This window comes from Bos taurus, chromosome 16 (genome assembly GCF_002263795.3).
Source record: "Bos taurus isolate L1 Dominette 01449 registration number 42190680 breed Hereford chromosome 16, ARS-UCD2.0, whole genome shotgun sequence".
Classification (NCBI taxonomy): domain Eukaryota; kingdom Metazoa; phylum Chordata; class Mammalia; order Artiodactyla; family Bovidae; genus Bos; species Bos taurus.
Genome location: NC_037343.1, coordinates 62,015,258 through 62,035,361, shown reverse-complemented (window position 1 = coordinate 62,035,361; position 20,104 = coordinate 62,015,258). Strand labels below are relative to the sequence as shown.

The window sequence follows — 20,104 nt, the reverse complement described above, 5'->3', positions numbered from 1 at the left end:
TGTACAAAAATTGTGCTTGTGTGCTAAGTCACTGCAGTTGTGTTCGACTCTTTGTGACCCTGTGCACTGTAGCCTGCCAGGCTCCTGTGTCCATGGGATTCTCCAGGCAAGAATACTGGATTTGGTTGCCGTGCCCTCCTCCGGGGGGTCTTCCCAACCCAGGAATCGAACTGGTACCTCTTATGTCTCCTGCATTGGCATGTGGGTTCTTTACCGCTAGCGCCACCTGGGAAGCCCATACAAAAATTATCCTTGGCCAAATTAATTCAATTCATGTTTTCAACTAATATTTCTTACTATAAGCCAGGCATTATGGTTGGATAATCAGGACAGAAAAACAGATGGCATCCTTGCCCTCAAGAACAGTCTAGAATGGAAAAATTTGTAATGGTGGGTGCGTCTGTGCTCAGTTGTGCCTGACTCGTTGTAACTCCAAAGACTGTAGCCCACCAGACTCCTCTGTCCATGGGATTTCCCAGGCAAGAATACGGGAGTCGGTTGCCATTTCCTTCTCTGGGAGATCTTCTCGACCTAGGGATTGAACCCACGTATCCTGCATTGCAGGCGCTGAGCCACTGGGGGACAAGAGAGCTGAGAGCTGCCAACCAGAGACATTGCTCACAGCACGCCCATACCTGTGCTCCACACCTGTGCCTTCACACCTGTGCCCCAGACCTGTGATGCAAACCTTTCCTTAGACCGGGATCTGGCTGGTGCACTTCTGTATCCCCCATAGTCCACCCTGCATGCCATTCAGCTCACTTTTCCACACGTGTTCAGACAGCTGTTCTTCCAGGACTGTGGTGAGCTTTTCTTCCTGAGGTTAGAAGGATGAGACAGCCCCTCACTGATGCAGCTGGTCTCTGCACCACAGCTAATGCTCTTTCCTTCTAGATACCCCTCATCATCAGTTTTCAGCTCTCCCAGCCTCAGAGGCTAGTCTGGTGATGTGACCCTGATCTTACCCCCAAGGAGCCTGGGCCCTGGTCACCATGTCCTTGGACTGAGGTTTCAGTATCTCTCCATTTACACCACAATTGAGCAAAGGAATAGCAAGGGTACTCAGATCACCTGTGTTAAAAAAAAAAAGACAAAAAAAACACTTTCTTTCCAGAAAAAGGACAAAAGTATGACAAGCAGATATAAAGATGAATGAAGGGACTCCTCAAGATGGGAGAGGCGTAGGTGGACATGGAGTCCATCTCTCTCCATGGATGCATCAGGAATATACCTTCAGACACAGAAGATCTTGCAGAACACTAGATGAGAGCGGGCAGGGGTCCCTGACCACTGGAAAGAAATATATATATATATATATATCCACGCAAGACTGGGTAGGACCAAGGAAGGAGGGGGAAAGAGGAGAATGAGCAGCTGGACCCGTGTCCAGGGACGGGAGAGCTGAAAGTGTGTCAGTCGCTCAGTTGGATCTGGCTCTTTGCAACTCTATGGACTGTAGCCCACCAGGCTCCTCTGTCCGTGTAATTTTCCAGGCAGCAATACTAGAATGGGTAGCCATTCCCTTCTGCAGGGGATCTCCCCAACCCAAGGATCGAACCTGGGTCTCTGGCATTGCAGAACATTCTTTACCGTCCCAGCCATCAGGAGGAACTGAAGCAGGGGTCAAATCCCCACATGGGACAAGGATCTGGGACAGCGGAAAAGGATTTGAGGCTGCTGGAAAGTGCAGCGGCTGATCTATATAACAGTCTGAATGGAAAGAAAACCACAGACAATCCTTGCCACAGCCCTATGTATCCTGGACAGGGATGCAAGTCCTCTGGAACCTGTTGTGGCTGGGAGCTTGAGTGCAGGGATTGGAGAGCAATCCTAGGATGAGGTCTGCAGTTGATTGTGGGAAAACGGCCCGAGGGGACATGAGGGAGGAGATCCCGGCGGGGAATACCTTTGGAGGAAAGCAGAGCAGCCAGGGAGGCAAGGTGATGCTGCTGAGTCGTGTGCATCACTGTAGCTTCTTTCTGCAGACCAGCGCTGATCGTTGACCAATAGAGAAAGACCCCAGGGAGGGTAGCCCTTCAAGTGCCCAATGCACTGAGCAATAGAGAAGGACCCCAGCCAGGGATTTGCCTTGGAAACAAACTGAACTCATTCTGTTGTTTTTAAGATTGCATCCAAGTATTGCATTTTGGACTCTTGTTGACTATGAGGGCTACTCCATTTCTTCTAAAGGATTCTTGCCCATAGTAGTAGATATACTGGTTATCTGAATTAAATTTGCCCATTCCCATCCATTTTAGTTCACCAATTCCTAAAATGTCGATGTTCATTCTTGCCATCTCCTTTTTGATCACTTCCAATGTACCTTGATTCATGGACCTAACATTCCAGATTCCTGTGCAATACTGTTCTTTACAGCATCGGACTTTACTTTCACCACCAGACACATCCACAACTGGGTATCATTTCCGCGCTGGCTCAGCCTCTTTGTTCCTTCTGGAGCTATTTCTCCACTCTTCTCTAGTAGCATATCGGGCACCTACTGACCTGGGGAGTTTATCTTTCAGTGTCATATCTTTTTGCCTTTTCATACTGTTCATGGGGTTCTCAAGGCAAGAATACTGAAGTGGTTGGCCATTCTCTTCTCCAGTGGACCACATTTTGTCAGAACTCTCCACCATGCCCTGTCCATCATGGTTGGCCCTGCATGGCACCTAGTTTCACTGAGCTACACAAAGTTGTGATCCATACGATCATTTTGGTTAGTTTTCTGTGACTGTGGTTTTCGCTCTGGAGGCCAAGGGATTGTAGTTCTTGCTTCTATCTGCCCTCTGATGGATGAGGCAAAAGTCCCTTAGAAGAAATGGAGTAGCCCTCATAGTCAACAAAAGTCTGAAGTGCAGTACCTGGGTTCAATCTCAAAAAGCTACAGAGTGATCTCTGTTCGTTTCTAAGACAAACCATTCAACATCACAGTAATCCAAGTCTATACCTTAACCAATAATGTCAAGGAAGCTAAGGTGGAATGATTCTATGCAGGCCTACAAGACTTTTTAGAACTAACACCAAAAAAAAGAGATGTTTTTTTCATCATAGGGGATTGGAAGCAAAAGTAGGAAGTCAAGAGATACCTGGAATAACAGGCAAGTTTGGCCTTGGAGTACAAAATGAAGCAGGACAAAGGCTAACAGAGTTTTGCCAAGAGAATGCTCTGGTCATAGCAAACATCCTCTTCCAACAACACAAGAGACAACTCTACTTATGAACATCACCAGATTATCAACACCAAAATCAGACTGATTATATTCTTTGCACCAAGCCAAAGATGGAGAAGCTCTAAATAGTCAGCAAAAACAAGACCTGGAGCTCAGATCATGAACTCCTTATTGCAAAATTCAGACTTAAATTGAAGAAAGTAGGGAAAGCCACTAGGCAATTCAGATATGACCTAAACCAAATCCCTTATGATTATACAGAAGTGACAAATAGATTCAAGGAATTAGACCTGATAGATAAAGAACTATGGACAGAGGTTTGCAGCATCGTACAGGAGGTGGTGACCAAAACCATCCCAAAGTAAAAGACATGCACAAAGGCGAAATGGCTGTCTGAGGAGGCCTCACAAATAGCGGAGAAAAGAAGAGAAGCAAAAGGCAAAGGAAAAAGGAAAGATATACTCAACTGAGTGAGAGTTCCAAAGAATAGCAAGGAGAGCTAAGAAAGTCTTCCTCAGCGATCAATGCAAATAAATAGAAGAAAACAGTAGAACAGGAAAGACTAGAGATCTTTTCAAGAAAATTAGAGATACCAAGGGCACATTTCATGCAAAGATTGCACAATAAAGGACAGAAACAGCAAGGACCTGACAGAAACAGCAAGGGCCTAACAGAAACAGAAGAGATTAAGAAGAGGTGGCAAGAATACACAGAAGAACTATACAAAAAAGATCTTAATGACCTGGATAAACACGATGGTGTGATCACTCACCTAGAGCCAGACATCCTGGAGTGTGAAGTCAAGTGGGCCTTAGGAAGCATTACTATGAATAAAGCTAGTGAAGGTGATGGAATTCCAGCTGGGCTATTTCAAATCCTAAAAGATGATGCTGTTAAAGTGCTGCACTCAATATGCCAGCAAATTTGGGAAACTCAGCACTGGCCACAGGACTGAAAAAGGTCAATTTTCATTCCAGTCCCAAAGAAGGACAATACCAAAGAATGTTCAGACTACCTCACAATTGCACTCATTTTACATGCTAGCAAGGTCATGCTCAAAATCCTTCAACCTAGGCTTCAACAATACACAAACCAAGAACTTGCAGATGTACCAGGTGGATTTAGAAAAGACAGAGGAAACAGGGATCAAACTGTCAACATCTGCTGGATCATAGAAAAAGCAAGTAGAAAACCATTTACTTCTGCTTCATTAGCTATCCTAAAGCTTTTGACTGTGCTGATCACAACAAACTGTGGAAAACTCTTAAAGAGATGGGAAAACCAGACCACTTTACCTGTCTCCTGAGAAACTTGTATGTAAGTCAAGAAGCAAAAGTTAGAACCAGACATGAAGAAATGGACTGGTTCAAAATTGGGAAAGGAGTACATCAAGGCTGTATATTGTCACCCTATTTATTTAACTTGTATGCAGAGTATATCATGAGAAGTGCTGGGCTGGATGAAGCACAAGCTGGAATCAAGATTGCCAGGAGAAATATCAATAACCTCAGATATAGAGATGACACCACCCTTTTGGTGGAAAGCAAAGAAGAACTAAAGAGCCTCTTGATGAAAGTGAAAAAGCTAGTTTAAAACTCAACAATTCAAAAAACTAAGATCATGACATCCAATCCATTCACTTCATGGCAAATAGATGGGGAAAAAGTAGAAATAGTGACAGACTTTATTTTCTTGGGCTCCAAAATCACTGCAGGTGGTGACTGCAGACATGAAATTAAAAGATGCTTGCTCTTTGGAAGAAAAGCTGTGACCAACCTAGACAGCATATTAAAAAGCAGAGATATCACTTTGCTGACAAAGGTCTGTCTAGTCAAAGCTATGTTTTTTTTTCCAGTAGTCTCGTACAGATGTGAGAGTTGGACCATGAAGGCTGAGAGCTGAAGAACTGATGCTTTTGAACTGTGGTGTTGGAGAAGACTCTTGAGAGTCCCTTGGATAGCAAGGAGATCAAACCAGTCAATCCTAAAGGAAATCAACCCTGAATATTCATTGGAAGGACTGATGCTGAAGCTGAAGCTCCAATACTTTGGCCACTTGATGCAAAGAGCCAACTCACTGGAAAAGACCTTGATGCTGGGAAAGCCGGAAGGCAGAAGGGGACAATAGAGGATGAGATGGGTGGATGGTATCACTGACTCAATGGACATGAGTTGGAGCAGACTCCGGGAGATAGTGAAAGACAGGGAAGCCTGGCGTCCACGGGGTCACGAAGAGTAGGACGTGACTTAGTGACTGAAGAACAGCAACGGGCATCTTGACCAACATTGGGTGGATTTGTGCTGCCAGCTGGCCTCTGGTTTTACAGAGTCCTACCACCCCAATGCTATTGCTGTCAGCTTTCACAGCTCTGGAATGGTGTCTTCATACAAGAGTCACCTCTGAACTTTTAGTGATGCTGGTGTACCTCTGACCAGTACATTCTCCATGACCTTTGTTCATGGTAAGTCCTCTTGGCTTTCCAGCCATAGCGTATCCAGCAAGCCCACTTCCCTAGCTTTGTGGACCCTGCCTTCACTGTCTGCTGTAGCAATTCTGGAATTTTAACTGCTGAACACGGACGATCACTTTTTCAATGTTTCTAGGAGCTATCCTAACACCCAGTTTTTTACCAACTTCTGGAATCCTTGCTAGGGAGTTAAATTCTGTATCTTGTGAAGCACTTCCAAGTCAAACATACTTCTCTATTCAATCTTATATTCTGGCCCCTTTCTTCAAGAACCCTCAGGATATCCTCCAGCTCCTACAAAATATGAAACAGGGGTGGGAGGGCTAGTGAGGATTATGGGGAGTTATGGCTACAGGCTCAGAGTGTTCTCAGGGGTTTGAGGAGTCAAAACCTATGCAAGGGATCCAACCAGATGTTGCATCTGACGTCTCAGGCTTTCCCAACAGGGGGTCCTGACCTAGCAACAATCTTGGTTGATTGTTTAACTGTCTTTGAGGGTCTGCTAGTCTGTTAAGTCCTTTGTCCTTCCTCTTGCCTCCCACAGTAGGAGATGAGAACGTCTTTGTATAGCAACAAAGAGGCCCTGATTCTACATCTGGCTTTCAATTGCCTGGTACTTGTCCTCAGCCGTTCTTGCTTCTTCTGTAGATATCAATGGCACTTAGCAATAGCCATCCAATCTCATTTCTCTATAGCTCTTTTCTCCTCTCCACATCAATGCCTGATTCATCACAAGTTCATGCCTTCTCCAGTATACCATCCTGATTCACCATGGATGAAACTTTTAAAAATTGCAGGGAAGAGCAGGAAAAAACGTGACTGACTCAAGGGAGAAGACTCCTGTGAAAAGCAGTTGATTAAGGAGCTCATTTGTTACTATTTAAGAGTCCCAAGAACTGTCATCCCTGGAGGGGCAGAAGATAAATTCTCACCAACAATCAGAGAACCCAGCTTGCTGAGGAACCTATAGTTTGTGTGTGTGTGTGTTTTGTAGGAAGAAAATGTTCTTTGATTTTCTTTAAGATGGTTACATTCTGATCAGGCATAGCTTTGGAAAGAAGCTGCTTCCTAGTTCCTGCTAAGAAAGAAATATGTTTTCTCCTTCTAAGGAACAGGGAGAATGTGGGCTCTCCAGCCAGTCAGATCTGCATCTTAATTGCAGGGTCAGTAGTTACTGCAGTGTCCACAGCCAGGCACTACGCACTTTCTCCTCTATAAATGGTGCTAATACTACATGATGTCACTGATGAGAGATGGTCCTTGCCTGTGCTGGGCAGTGAGGGTCAGCAGTGACTACTCTGCCCTTGGGGGACCTAATCTGTTCTCTGTGGAGTAGAATAGAAAGTTCATGGGATGAAGAAGCAGCTAATTATCAGGAAGGGAGCACCAGGATCAAGTTTTCACACAACTTGATTCAACACAGGATGACTGACCAGTTTGTCAGTAAGCAAGTGTTCCTAAGAGGCACAACCTCTGTAGCAATCGATGGGGGGAAAAAAGTCAATTACTTCCTAAATTTGCTCAATAGCTTATCTACTAATAATCTCTAGAAGTTACCTTTCACTTTAACAAATATTTATTAGGCCTCTACTATCGTCTAGGTACTTGACACATTTCAGTAAATATGATTTTGTATGACTTCCCACTGACAAAACACCTTTGGAAAAAGGACGTCTCCCCTCCCCTGATTTGTATTACTGCTAGAACTCCAGACTAGACTAAGATTGGGGCATTGCATGGAAGAAAGTCAGCGTATATCCTCGTGGTCACTGACCATAGCTGGCAGCAGGACACACACCCTACCCAGCAAGTTTTTTGACGAAGGCTGCCAGGGATGTGCTTAAAGATTTCTACAGGATCTGTGGAACTGCAGGCAAAAAAACGTCTGAATTCTAGTTGACAGGAACAATCTTTGACAAACAAGTTTCTAAACTATCTTTGATATTTCATTATCGAAGGGCTACAGAACACTTGATTGACTAAAATTAAAAATGTAAAACACTATAGTGTATGTATACGCCTACAGGCATACAAATGTTGAGCATGTTATTATTATCATCAGATTAGAGAGAGGTGCTGAGGATCCAATGAGTCATATATATCCACAGCTTATCCTGACTTTAATGTGGTAACTGCATGTTATCATATTCTGGTTTAGTCAATAAAATATTTTTCTCTTTTCGAGTATATTTATCCTGGGGTCAGTTAATTTGATAACTTTTTCTAGATAGATAAGAGTAATAATCCAGGAATTCCACAGAAAATTCTACGTTCCCACAGTGTCTGGGTATGGAATAATAACAGGTGTCCAGCTGTTCAGGATTTAACTGAAAAAAGATCGGCTGCATCAATCCCATTGCTTTAGGGTCACACTTCATATATTACCTAAAGAAAAAATGCTATTTTAGATTATTTTTCAATTTAGTAAAAGAGTTAAAAAATGTTCACCCGTGAAGTCTGTTTGCCCTAAACTCTTAACAAGTTAGTAGTCCTAAGAGGAATCATATTCAGGATCCAAGAAACCCAGAGAGAAAAACACACAGTCACACAAACCATTCACCAGTGACAAAGGAGGCAGTAAACTGTTGGAAAACAGTGAAGGCTTGTAATAATGAAAAAAGAACAGTTTTTTTTTAACCAATCACTTATTTTCTTTTAAAAACACATAACCACATTAACTTTTTGCTTTATACAACCATCAAGAAACTATAAAACAGTACCACATTGTGCATTAAACCTACTTTCAAGAAGGGAACGCCACACTTCATAAGAATTCTACCCATGTAAGAAGGAAGAAGGAGACAGTTAACAGCATAGTCACAGATACAACATGAGTCCAAGCAAGCATCAATTCTTCGACATCACCTTTTCCATTTACCAGAGTGGAGGGAGGAAGAAAGAAAGCAAGGGAGAAGAAGCAGGGGAAGAAGCACCCACAGAGGACTAATCACATTCCATGGTTACTTTCGACAACTATAGCTCAGTTTCATAGAATAGTATCACCTGACCAACACAGTGTGGTGGGGTGGGGTGGGGTGAAGGAAACATGAGTAAGAGGGAGAGGGTTCAAAGACAGGTACATTTTACACCCTATTGCCCTCCTAAATACTCTTCACTGATACAAGCTTCTGTGCTAATCTGGAAAACAGTAAGATATTAATCTTCACAATGTGATAAAGCTTAAGAGTTCTGCTCTTTCTGCAAGTGTGAGTGGCTCACAATTTTATAGTTCAAAAGAATAACAATGTCACAATCAGTTACTCCTTCGGGATTCCCCACAATCTTTCTCACTTCCACCATGCTGGTGTTGCAGCATGGACCATCAGGGAATTGTAGGGAGGGACTTCAGAGATAATGATAAAAGGAGAGTGAGATGAAATCCTTGCTCTTTCTTAGAAGTTCACATCTTTCTGGTAGTTAAGTCTTCCCTCTGTTTTGTGGTGGCACAGAGGAAAGGGCATAGGAAGAACTAAGGTGATATGGTGGACGTTTACTCAAGTAACGGGTCTGAAGGTATATAAGATGAGATGGTGTAATTAGCAGACACACTGAATCCAAGGCCAACAGTTGGTTATTTGATTGTCCTCCTTAGGTTGATGGCATAAAACAAAACAAACAAACAAACTGAAGGTGGCTTTGCTTTAGTAATAAAATAAAGGTCTGCTATAAGGAAGCATACTTTAGATGAAAAGCAGTATAATCATTTGCTTCTCTTCAGGGAAACTCATCTTGTCCCTCTGACTTCCTCTTCTGTAGTAAGTGTGTTCAAAGTGTTAGGCCAATGTGATAACCACTATACTCCATAGTAAGCAAGCAAATACATTCCGGAAGGTTGTTTTTAAAGGGGCAACTCAATATCACAGTTTTGCCAATTCATATTAGAAAGGCATGATGAACCATTCCAATCAGCAGGCTCCTCTCAATTCCCAGGCAAACTTCTCATATCATTTAAATTAAGCTCCGAACTTCTTTGAAGTCTTCATATTTGGTGAGTGGTGTGGCTTAACACTGGGTAATACTGGTTTATAGCGTTTATCAGCACAAATTTCTTACCATCTAATATAATAAACTCTAGACCACATTATGACTGTGCTGACATTGCATAGACTGAAAATATAATGCAGAAAGTTAGCTTTTAAGATTTGCTATCAAGATTGATACCTGAAATGCAGAAACATATGTGTGTTTAAGCAATTTGTAAAATCTCTTTAACCTTTCCTTGCTTCAGCTAATCATCAAAAGCAAGAAATAAGCCAGATGCATCATAAAAAGGAATGAATTAAGTTCAAAAATTTGATTTCTCTTAACTTTTCCTGAAGTTCTACTAGAACTTTTACTGTCTTAACTTAGTGACATAGATCATATCTATTATTGGCTTTTAAAATTAGATGTGTTAAAAGTTCGGTGATTTTGTAGTTGAGAAAGCCTTAGATTCAATGTAAGTTTTTTCAATCTGAGAAGCCACCTTAATTTTTAAAATTTCAATATGCTGTACAGCTCCTATTTCTTAATAACTAAAAGATTTCATGCAAACTATTACAGAAAATAATCTGAAATTCATTTACCAAATAAAGTGCAATCACATCAGAGAATCCTAAATATTTGAATAAAATAACACCATGGATAGTTATTTTCTAAATTACTTTCCTTAGACTAAAATTTTTTTTCTAGACATTGCTAATAAAATTGCTTTTGGGCATAAAGAACTATTTCCCGAGTAAAGGAAAGTAGTGGAGAAAGAGGGTAGCAAAACAGGCAGGTGTCTACCAGCAGTATAACCACCCAAAGGATGTGGTCAAGCTCACCTACTTTCCTCACTGCCCGGCTTCTGCTGCCAAGGTCCAACTTCCTCTTGCTCTTCTCTGCTACCTCCACAATTACCTTATTTCTCTTCAACTAAATGTCTGTTAATGCCTGTACACTCAATAGACTATTTTCTCCTATTCTTAACTTGCCTTAGTTAAGAAAGCATAAATTGCTTTCTCTAGTTATCATGAATATACTTTGGTCAAACCATGGTAGAAGGATATCATATACCAACAAGTTACTTCTAGCAAAATCTCAAGTTAAAATCTTCAAACTCTCCTGTTGGAATACTGGGATGTCACAGATCTGAGGGGCTGGGCTCTGTTTTCCTTCTCTAAGGGTTCACACATGCTACTGCTGGGGTGATTGGCATTCTCCTCCCACAGCACTGCTTCTGTATCTGAAATGAAGCAGCTTTTTTTAAGGAGAAAAAGGGCTGATGCTGAAAAAGAAAGTTGCACATAGGTTTCCGACCTCTTTCCAATCTTAAAAATAACTATTATAACCTAATTAATGACAATTTGTGATCATTTTAATGTCTCTCTGTATAGTATGAAATCCTTAATTAATCCATTTTAAAGGTATAGGCAGCCTTAATTAGAGGTGCACATTTGTGCATGGAAAATAAGCCGCTTTTGTCTTTTACTTTCTCTACACACATCAATGCTTTCCATATTATCACAAAATGAAAAAGAAATTTTATCCTTTTTAAAAAATACTTTTTTCTTTCATTTGGGGGTATTTTAACTGATACCATCAATTGAGTGATTCTCAAATAAAATAAAACTAGACTTCCTAAACCTAAAATCAGATGACGTTTTTCCTTTGGTTAGTGCTGCTCCTTTAAAATAACTCTGTGATATTCATTTCCTAGGAGTTCTATTGAGAGTTTCAGTGTACAAGACGCTCCAGTAAAATTTTAGGTAGGACACAGCATTCACAACTAGAGCATATAAAAGTTAGGTGAGAAAAATGCACATTGCCTTTTCTGGAGGAAAAAATTATATATTCTGTCTTCCAAACTGTTTCCTCTTGATGAGGAAAAGCCTTCTTTTCTCTTTAGAGCTTCAGGAGGAACATAAAGCTGTTGTGTTTAAAAACATGTTTAAGCATCTGTCAAAGTAAGCTGAAAGTTACCTAAGCCCTACCATTCCTGAACAAACTATTCTGATAGGACCAACAGCAGAAAAAGAATATATTCAAACAATGCATTATCTATGAAAAAGTAATACTGATCAGGGTCAAGAATCGTAATAGTTGAAAAACGACCAAACTGGTCATAGGATACACTAAAGTAAAAACACTGGGGAATTAAAATACCAGAAGTCAACTGTAAGATTTTAAGTGTGTCATTATATAGGTTTACTAACAGAGAATGAAGTTGACAAGTCAAATTGCTCTGGATACACATTAGTACCATCAGTTTTATTTGTACAAGAAATGACTGGTCCACTGGACTTTTCTATATAACTCAGTAATAATGACTGCTCCTTCTGGACAGACCAGTGATATTTCCCCCATAGTTTTAACGTACAAAACCAGAGTAGTTAGAAAAAAAATCCCAAGTATAAATAATGCAACCTTTAATCTATTAAGGGTCACTAAATTGTTACCACTGATTATTAGAAATTATCCATTTTATTTAAACAAACAAAAAAAAATTAAATTTCTCTTCTTCAGTTTTGGGCCAAGGAATATGCTTGGCAAAACAAAAAAAGCTGTAAAGGCCACAGAGCTTAGTGATTTTTCAGGGGAAAAAAGTCTCAATTCAGGAAGGGACCAAATTTTGGAAGCTTGACAGAACAAAGACGAAAAAAACTCCTTTAAAAAGAAAATGTTAGTTAATTGGTAGAATTTTGGTAGTAATAGGAATTTTAATTAATCTCCTGGAATTATGACAGGGATGAGTGAAGACTTGTGATGCATGGAATAAGAGCTAATAACAAAAGGATATACTAAGGGGCAGTAATCATATGCTTTTATTACTAAGTAAATGATAATGCTAAATTTAATGCCAATCACATTCAAGGGAGAAAAATCCTTTAGGGTTTTTGGGCTTATCTGATGACTTGGGAAATAGGAAAGGAATTAGACAAAAGTGAAAATGAGCATTGTGTACAGACCATTATAGTCTGAAATTTCTAAGAAATACGCTTTTTGTGTATAACCAAGTTTAGGCCCCCCCCGATTTTGGCAGTTTTTCTGTCATAGGAGGGCATGAAATCTAATGTTCATCCTTTAAAACTGCTGGGAGACATGGCTGCCAATCTGTTTCATCACTGTCAAGTGAGAGAGGAAGGGCAACTTGTTCTATGCTCTCAAAAGCATGGTTTCCCCAAGACAGACTTTTAATTTGATCGACTTCTGGCTAAAGTAAGTGGGCCCAGAAGAAAGACTATCCAATGAGGGTGTAGAGAGTCTATGAAATAGCTGTGCCTTCTAATCCCAAGTTGGTAAAGGCTGTACTTCAATTACCCTACATGTTGAAGCTTAATAAGGCGTAACTTCAGTTACGGCTGGAATATGGGCAAATGTATTCCACATCTGTTCCTTAAAAAAATGTATCAGGCCTCTTCAATAAATTTCAGCTGGTTGTATGGGCGTGTTGTGAAGGCTTTGTTGCAGGAGACACGCTCAGGATTCTGAAGCAGCAGCAACTCAAAACATCAGTAATAAAACTTTGGCTTAAAATTAAAAAGAAAGGAAGAAAAAGTCAAACAGGTGCAAGTCGTCTCATGAAAGAGGTATTGTGGACTAAACCCTCAAATGCTGTTCAACATTAGTTTCCCCTGTCTTCACTGTTACCACCTTCATTGTACAGGAGTTATATCATTCTTTTATGGTTAAGTTTCATAAATAATGAGAAAACCATATGTAACAAATACATCATATTTCCCACCCACCCAGCAACCCTCCCCAAAATAAGAAAAGTTACATCAAATTAAAAAGTAGCTTCGTGAATGAAGGTACTGCTCTAAGTTGCACTTTCCCTGCAAGTGCGGCCAGTGCTTTTGCGCTGGGTATGAAGGAAAGGAAAAAATTCTCCACATAAACTGACAAAAAATTTAAAAATCAATGTCCGGTTTCAACCAGTCAAAACCGGGCCAAGCGGAAGCCGAGGTATCTCGGTACCGTCCCATCAGAGGGTCCTTGCAATGCCTGTTCTTCATCCTGGTAGGTATCTGTGTCCTTGTGATTGTAAACAATCCAGAAGACACTGTGTTTTTGTTCCTTAAAATGTCCTCTGATTGGCAAAATGAAGTAAATATTTGTTTTAAAAATAGAAAATGAAAATTAAACGAGAAGAAAAGAAAAGAAACACAGTGAGCTTGTTTGGAGTCCATAGGATCCGATCTGGAAGAGCTCGGAAAACGTGTTATATGTCTTCTGTTTTCGGCTGGAAAGGTACTAGAGGTTGCGTTGGTCGAGGAAAGAATTGTAGAGTAGGAAAACCAAGGATGTTAATCTAGACTTCAGAGGATTCAAGTGTTAGCTTCATCATCTGTGTCTTCTATCAATACCTTAGTGTCACGAGCCTTGGATCTAGTGGTAATGAACGGAAGAAAAAATACTTAGTCCATTACTAAAATACAAACACATCCAAAGTATTAGGTACATTTTCAATCTTACTACCGTTAAAAATACATAATAACCAGTCATGGACACTATGTACTACACCAGATAGACTGCTCCTAGAGCTTTGTATTCAATTTCAGATATTACTGGAAAAACACTAAGAAACTAGGTTGTAACCAGAGGAAGGAAGCAACAATGGTAGGTCATGTGTAATGTGCAATGGAGGGGTTTGGATTTTATGATGTATTTTTTTAACCTCTCCAAGATACCAATTTTCATCTCTGTAAAGCAGGAATAATGATACCTTTTTACATAATACTGCTTTCACTTCATGGAGACAGTATGAATATCAAGTGAGAGAACAGATATAAAAAGCATCAGTAAAGCATTAAACATTAATGCTTTACTGTTAAACGAAGAATTAAGATGAGGATGACAGAAAAATCATTTGAGGAACACATGAAAAACTAGGAGAGTTGGCCAGCAGATTACGACTAAAGGAGAGACATGACAGTTGTCTTCAAACAGTTGATGAAGTATACACAGAAGAGGGGATTCCCTGGTGGCTCAGACGGTAAAGAATCTGCCTGCAATGCGGGAGACCTGGGTTCAATCCCTGGGTTGGGAAGATCCACTGGAAGAGGGCATGGCAACTCACTCTAGTATTCTTGCTTGGAGAATCCCCATGGACAGAGGAGCCTGGTGGGCTACAGTCTATGGGGTCACAAAGAGTCGGACATGACTGAGTGACTATGCACAGCACACATAAGAGAGAATACTAAGTCATGTTAGAAAGCCCAACCAGGATCAACTGGTTGAAGTTATACTGAAGCATATTTCAACAAAAGCTATCTACCACAGTAACTAGCCAACAATAAAACCAGGTGCCTTGTATGGTTATAAACTTCACTGTCACTGATGACTGTCAATCAAAATAAGATAATCAACTATTCAGGATTCCATAAAAGAGATTCTTGCACAGGATGAAAAATGGAGTATTAGATAACATCAAAATATTCTGCAACTCATGAGCTCCATGAGGTAAAGTAGGTATTATTATTACTCAACAGAGGTAGAAATAGACATTAAAAATGTTAAGGATGTGTTATATGGTTGCAAGAGTCTCAAAGTTAGCATTCAGTCTCAGATCTTATTTTAGATTCGCTGCTCTCTTCCTTTGCACAAAAGCTGCTCCATTGTTCTAAATGTCTTCCCCTGGAGGCAGTCTAATAAACTGGTGTTTTTCCACTGAACATCTGAAGCTGAACATAAAGATCTACTGCTTCCTTGTTTTTGAAGCAGAAAGAGTGTATGTCTGGATTGCCCTCTGCTGGTGACTGGCGAGGATTCGACTTTCAAATTTAGGAGCTCAGTGGGATGACCACCCATTGCACTGTCTTCCAGTCCTTTGTGGACCTCACCTTGCTAACTCTACCAGCCTCCACATGCCCTCCTCTTGCTTCTTCAAACTCTGCTTCCTGCTCTATGTAACAGCATCCTGCTTTGTTTTGACGTTCTTCCTACTGACCTCCCTGACCATTCCTTTCCTACCCCGTTTGTTTGTTCTTTTTTTTTTCTCTTGCTTGTGCTTGTTCTCCAAGACAGTTCCTTGCTCTGCTTTTCTCTACAATCTCTTCTTCAGAGAACTTACAAATTCTATCTGAAGCTCAGGCAATTTCTCCTCTGCTCCCTGTGGGTTATTACCATCTCTAATTTTTTTTTTTAAACTTCCTTTAAAATGTTTCCTTGTTTTCTTTTTTGGCCTACTGTAAGCGCCCTAGTCCAAGTCTTTAACATTCCATACTTAAGAATACTGCAATGGTCTTTCAGTTGATCCGGCCTTCAGTTTTCCCTTTCCCAATATATGTTGCACAGTGCCACTGAAAGTTATGAATGTATTACTTTCATAACATTCTATGAAAAAATTCTCTGTGACTTCCTCCTGCCTACAAGATAAAGCTTTCAGCCTTTTACAATCATACTTCATTCAGCTAAATTTTGTTACTATTTGTTACAAGCTCTAGTCACATGGCTTTTCTTTCCATTCCTCATTTCCACCTTTATGTCTTTACTATGCCTCTAGCTTATCCAAACACTCCCTTATCCTTCAGAAAACTGCCCTGTCCCCTCTTTTATTCCAATCCTTTGTGATATCTACTGTTTCTAAATTTCAAATGTGGCCACATAAACCCTACACTTAGAGGGTACAGCTATCCTCCAAACAACTTTTAGGAATATACAAAGTCAATGACCGATAAAAATATTGCTGTAGGTATTTACTAAGAAAGTAAAAATAATAATAGTTTATACTTATTGAGCTCTTTCTGTGAGGAAACTGGTGTAAATTCCAAGTCATAACAAACAATCTACCTAGCCACCCTCTGAACAGGGACCATACTAATCCCAATTTCGAGATGAGCAATAATATAGAGAAACTAAGTGATTTGGCCAAGATGACACAGATGTCAAGTGGCAGAACCAGGGTTCTTAAAATTTACAACTTGAAAATGATTTTTATACAAGATATACTTAAGAGTCAAATAAAATATTCTCCAATAAGTTTTTCCCAGTGTACTTTTAATGCCAAATCAGTAGGTATTAATTAATACATTAATTAACATACTAATAATATTTTACACTATGTGTCCATTAAGACATTCTATACATAGGTTGTGAAAAATGGCTGAACACCAGCAATTTCATCAGGTTCAACATGACTGTTTCTTAACTTAAATGTTGTTGTTTAGTCGCTAAGTCAGGTGCAGACTCTTTTGTGACCCCATGGACTGTAGCTTGCCAGGCTCCTCTGTCCATCAGATTTCTCAAGGCAACAATACTATTTTCTCCTCCAAACTTAGACCTGAAGGGAATTCATCTCACAGAAGTGGCAGCCATACGTACTGAGAAGCGAGGCGAGGCCGGCGCAGGGATATGCTCTGGCTGTACTTCCACGGCCGATTCTTCTGGCGGTTCCGTACCCCATCTTCCTGGTCCATCATCTGCTCTAGGAGCGTCTGATCATCGGCATTCAGAGGGGCCACAGAGATGTCCCGCACAGCACGGAATTCACCACAGTTATTCAGATGTTCGTTCTCCAGGCGGAAGAAGTTCCACACAAATCGCCTTAGCAAAACGGGGTAGGAGTAGGTGAGTTACTTATAAAAGGCGAATATACTACTGCTATCACCTGTAGACCTCCAAGTACATCAACTTTCCACTCATGGAAATAAACACACACACACAAAAGAATTAAGGACTAGAATATTAGAATAGAAAAAGGTGGTGTGTGTGTTGAGGGGAAGGGGACAAAAATGGAATAGGAAAAGGAAAGGGACTCATGGAACACAGGTTCAGAGTGCTCATTCTTTCACTTTATTGAACAAATATTTATTGAATACCTACAGTATGACAGGAAAAGCCACAGTATGACAGAGACAAAGCCTATGCCTGTATAATTTCTAATAACAGAGACAGATATTAAGCAAATAAACAATTAGTTAACAGTATGTGCTCTGAAGAAAATAAAGCAGGGCAAGGGTACAGAACATGCTTCTTTGAGGAGATGATATCTAGCAATCTGAGTGATGTAAGGAAGCAAGTCAGGTAAAATTCTAAAGAAAAGGGTCCAAGGCAGAGGAAACAGCAAGTACAAAAGGTCCCACGCTGGAGAGGACTTTGGTGTGTTAAAACAACAGCAATGTCAGTGGGGCTGGAATGGAACAGGAAGGTAAAAAGGGCAGGAGATGAAAATAGAGAGGTAGAAAAGGGCCTGATCCACAGCCTTAAAATCTACAGTATAGAGTTTAGACTTACAGTGTGTCAGAAAACAAGGAGTTCTGAGCTGGAGAATAATGTGATTTAAGATCAATCTGCTGCACTGTGAAGAGATCAAAGACAGCTGAAGGGAGATCAATTAGAGATGACAGAGACTTAGATTCAGGTGGGGATAACAGAGGTGATGAGAAGCAGACTGATAGGATTTATTTACGAAGATGAGGCTTATTGGACATGGGATGTGGGTGGTCTCAGGTTTTTGTTTTCAGTGAATGGTGAGACCATTTACTAGAGATCTGAGTTATTTCTATTGCCATTAGGTACCCAAGAGGAAAATTCAGTAGCTAGATGGATATGAGTTTGCAGTTCAAGGGAGAGACTAGGACTATAGACAGCATAAGAACAGAATTTCAAGTCATGGGCTTAGGAATAAGTGGAGGAGAAGAGTAAAGAGGATCAAACCCTAGAGCACACCAACATTTACAATTTGGGAAGAGGAAAAAGAACCAGTAAACAAATCGAGATGGAACAGACCGTGAGACAGAAGAGAGTAGTTTCTGAGAAATCAAATGAAAAGCTTTGCTGAGAGGTAAAGTCAGATAAAAGAACCACTGGATTTAGACAGAGGATAAAGAGGCAATATGATCTAAGAGCACAGATTCTGGGAGACTGTCTAGATTCAGATTAGGGATCTGCTACTTACTAAGTGTAACAGCCTTGGATGATTTACTTAACTTATGCTTCATCAGTAAATGAGATAGTAACAGTACTTACCTGACAAGATTGTTGTAAGGATTCACTAAGTTAGTACATGTAAAGTGCTTGGAACAGTGCCAGGTATGTACAGGATAACACATTAGTGTTTGCTGCTGTTATTAATTTTTAACAAAAGCAATTTAGTTTGAGTACTGGGGAAAAGGACGAGATGAATTAAAGGGAGAATGGGGAAGGAGTCAGAGAGCAGAGATAGCAAGTAAAGTTATCTCTTGAAGAGTTTTGCTGTAAAAGAGAGCACAAAAATGGGTAGTAGTTGCAGAAGAAAAAAGATTCAAAGGATATTTTTTGCTTCTGCTTTAAATGGGTGATATAACATCTGATTCTATTAACCAAATAATTTTTTAAAAAGAAAAACTCAAGAATAAAAAAGTAATTGAGCTACCTCTTTTTTTTTTTTTTTTACTAGAAAAAAAATTAAAGCAGCATACATGAAAGAGAAAAAAGAGAATGGGGGGAGGTGGTGGTGATGGAGAATTTCAATGACATTTCTATTCAGAATTATTTTAAAATCTCCATTGCAATTTCAACTTCAACCCATGGATTATTTATATATATGCTGCTAAATTTCTAAATGTTTGTGAATTTTCAGGTATCTTTTTGTGATTTTATTCTAACACTTGTTAAGACTTCCTTTATACAGCCCAACACATGGTTAATTTTGGTAAATGTTACATGTGCATTTAAAAGCATTTGTATTTAGTAGCTAGGTTGTACGCAATGCTCTACATAGGTCATTTAGGTAAAGTTGGTTAATTGATCACTTGTTTTCTTAAAATTTTATTTATTTTTGTCTGTGCTGGGTCTTCATGTCTGTGTGGGCTTTTCTCTAGTTGTGGTGAGCAGGGGCTACTCTCTAGTTTCGGCGTGCAGACTTCTTGTTGCTGTGGCTTTTCCTGTTGCAGAGCACGGGCTCTAAGGTTCAGAGGCTTCAGTAATTGTGGCATGTGGGCTCAGTAGTTGTGGTCTTCAGGCTCTAGAGCACAGGCTCAATAGTTGTAGGGCACAAGTTTAATTGCTTCGTGGCATATGGCATCTCCCTGGATCAGGGATCGAACTCGTGTCTCCTGCTGCTGCTAAGTCACTTCAATCGTGTCCGACTCTGTGCGACCTCATAGACGGCAGCCCACCAGGCTCCCCCGTCCCTGGGATTCTCCAGGCAAGAACACTGGAGTAGGTTGCCATTTCCGTCTCCAAAGCATCAAAGTGAAAAGTGAAAGTGAAGACGCTCGGTCATGTCTGACTCTTAGCAACCCCATGGATTGCAGCCCACCAGGCTCCTCCGTCCATGGGATTTTCCAGGCAAGAGTACTGGAGTGGGGTGCCATTGCCTTCTCCCCTGCATTGGCAGGTGGAGTCTATACCAACTGAGGCACCAGGGAAGTTGTTACTTGATTACTTGTTTACACTGAGAAAAGTATGCTAACATTTTCCTCTAAAATTATAAATTTATCTACTTTTACTTTCTAGCAATGTCAACTTTCATTTTACTATTTTCAAGCTATGTATTAGGTGCATACAAATTTGAATTGGC

At 40.4% G+C, this 20,104-nt stretch overlaps 1 protein-coding gene across 1 annotated transcript in view; it reads right to left on the bottom strand.

The window, feature by feature from the left end:
• Positions 1-13,702: 13,702 nt before the first annotated feature.
• The window catches only part of XPR1 (xenotropic and polytropic retrovirus receptor 1), a 202,457-nt gene continuing 196,055 nt past the window's right edge, over positions 13,703-20,104 (bottom strand). The window contains exons 14-15 of the mRNA NM_001192883.1: positions 16,924-17,145; positions 13,703-13,989 (exon numbers count right to left, since the gene is read on the bottom strand). Of these exons, the coding sequence (NP_001179812.1) occupies positions 13,929-13,989; positions 16,924-17,145 (283 nt within the window). The 3' untranslated portion in view covers positions 13,703-13,928. The remainder of the gene's footprint in view (positions 13,990-16,923; positions 17,146-20,104) is intronic.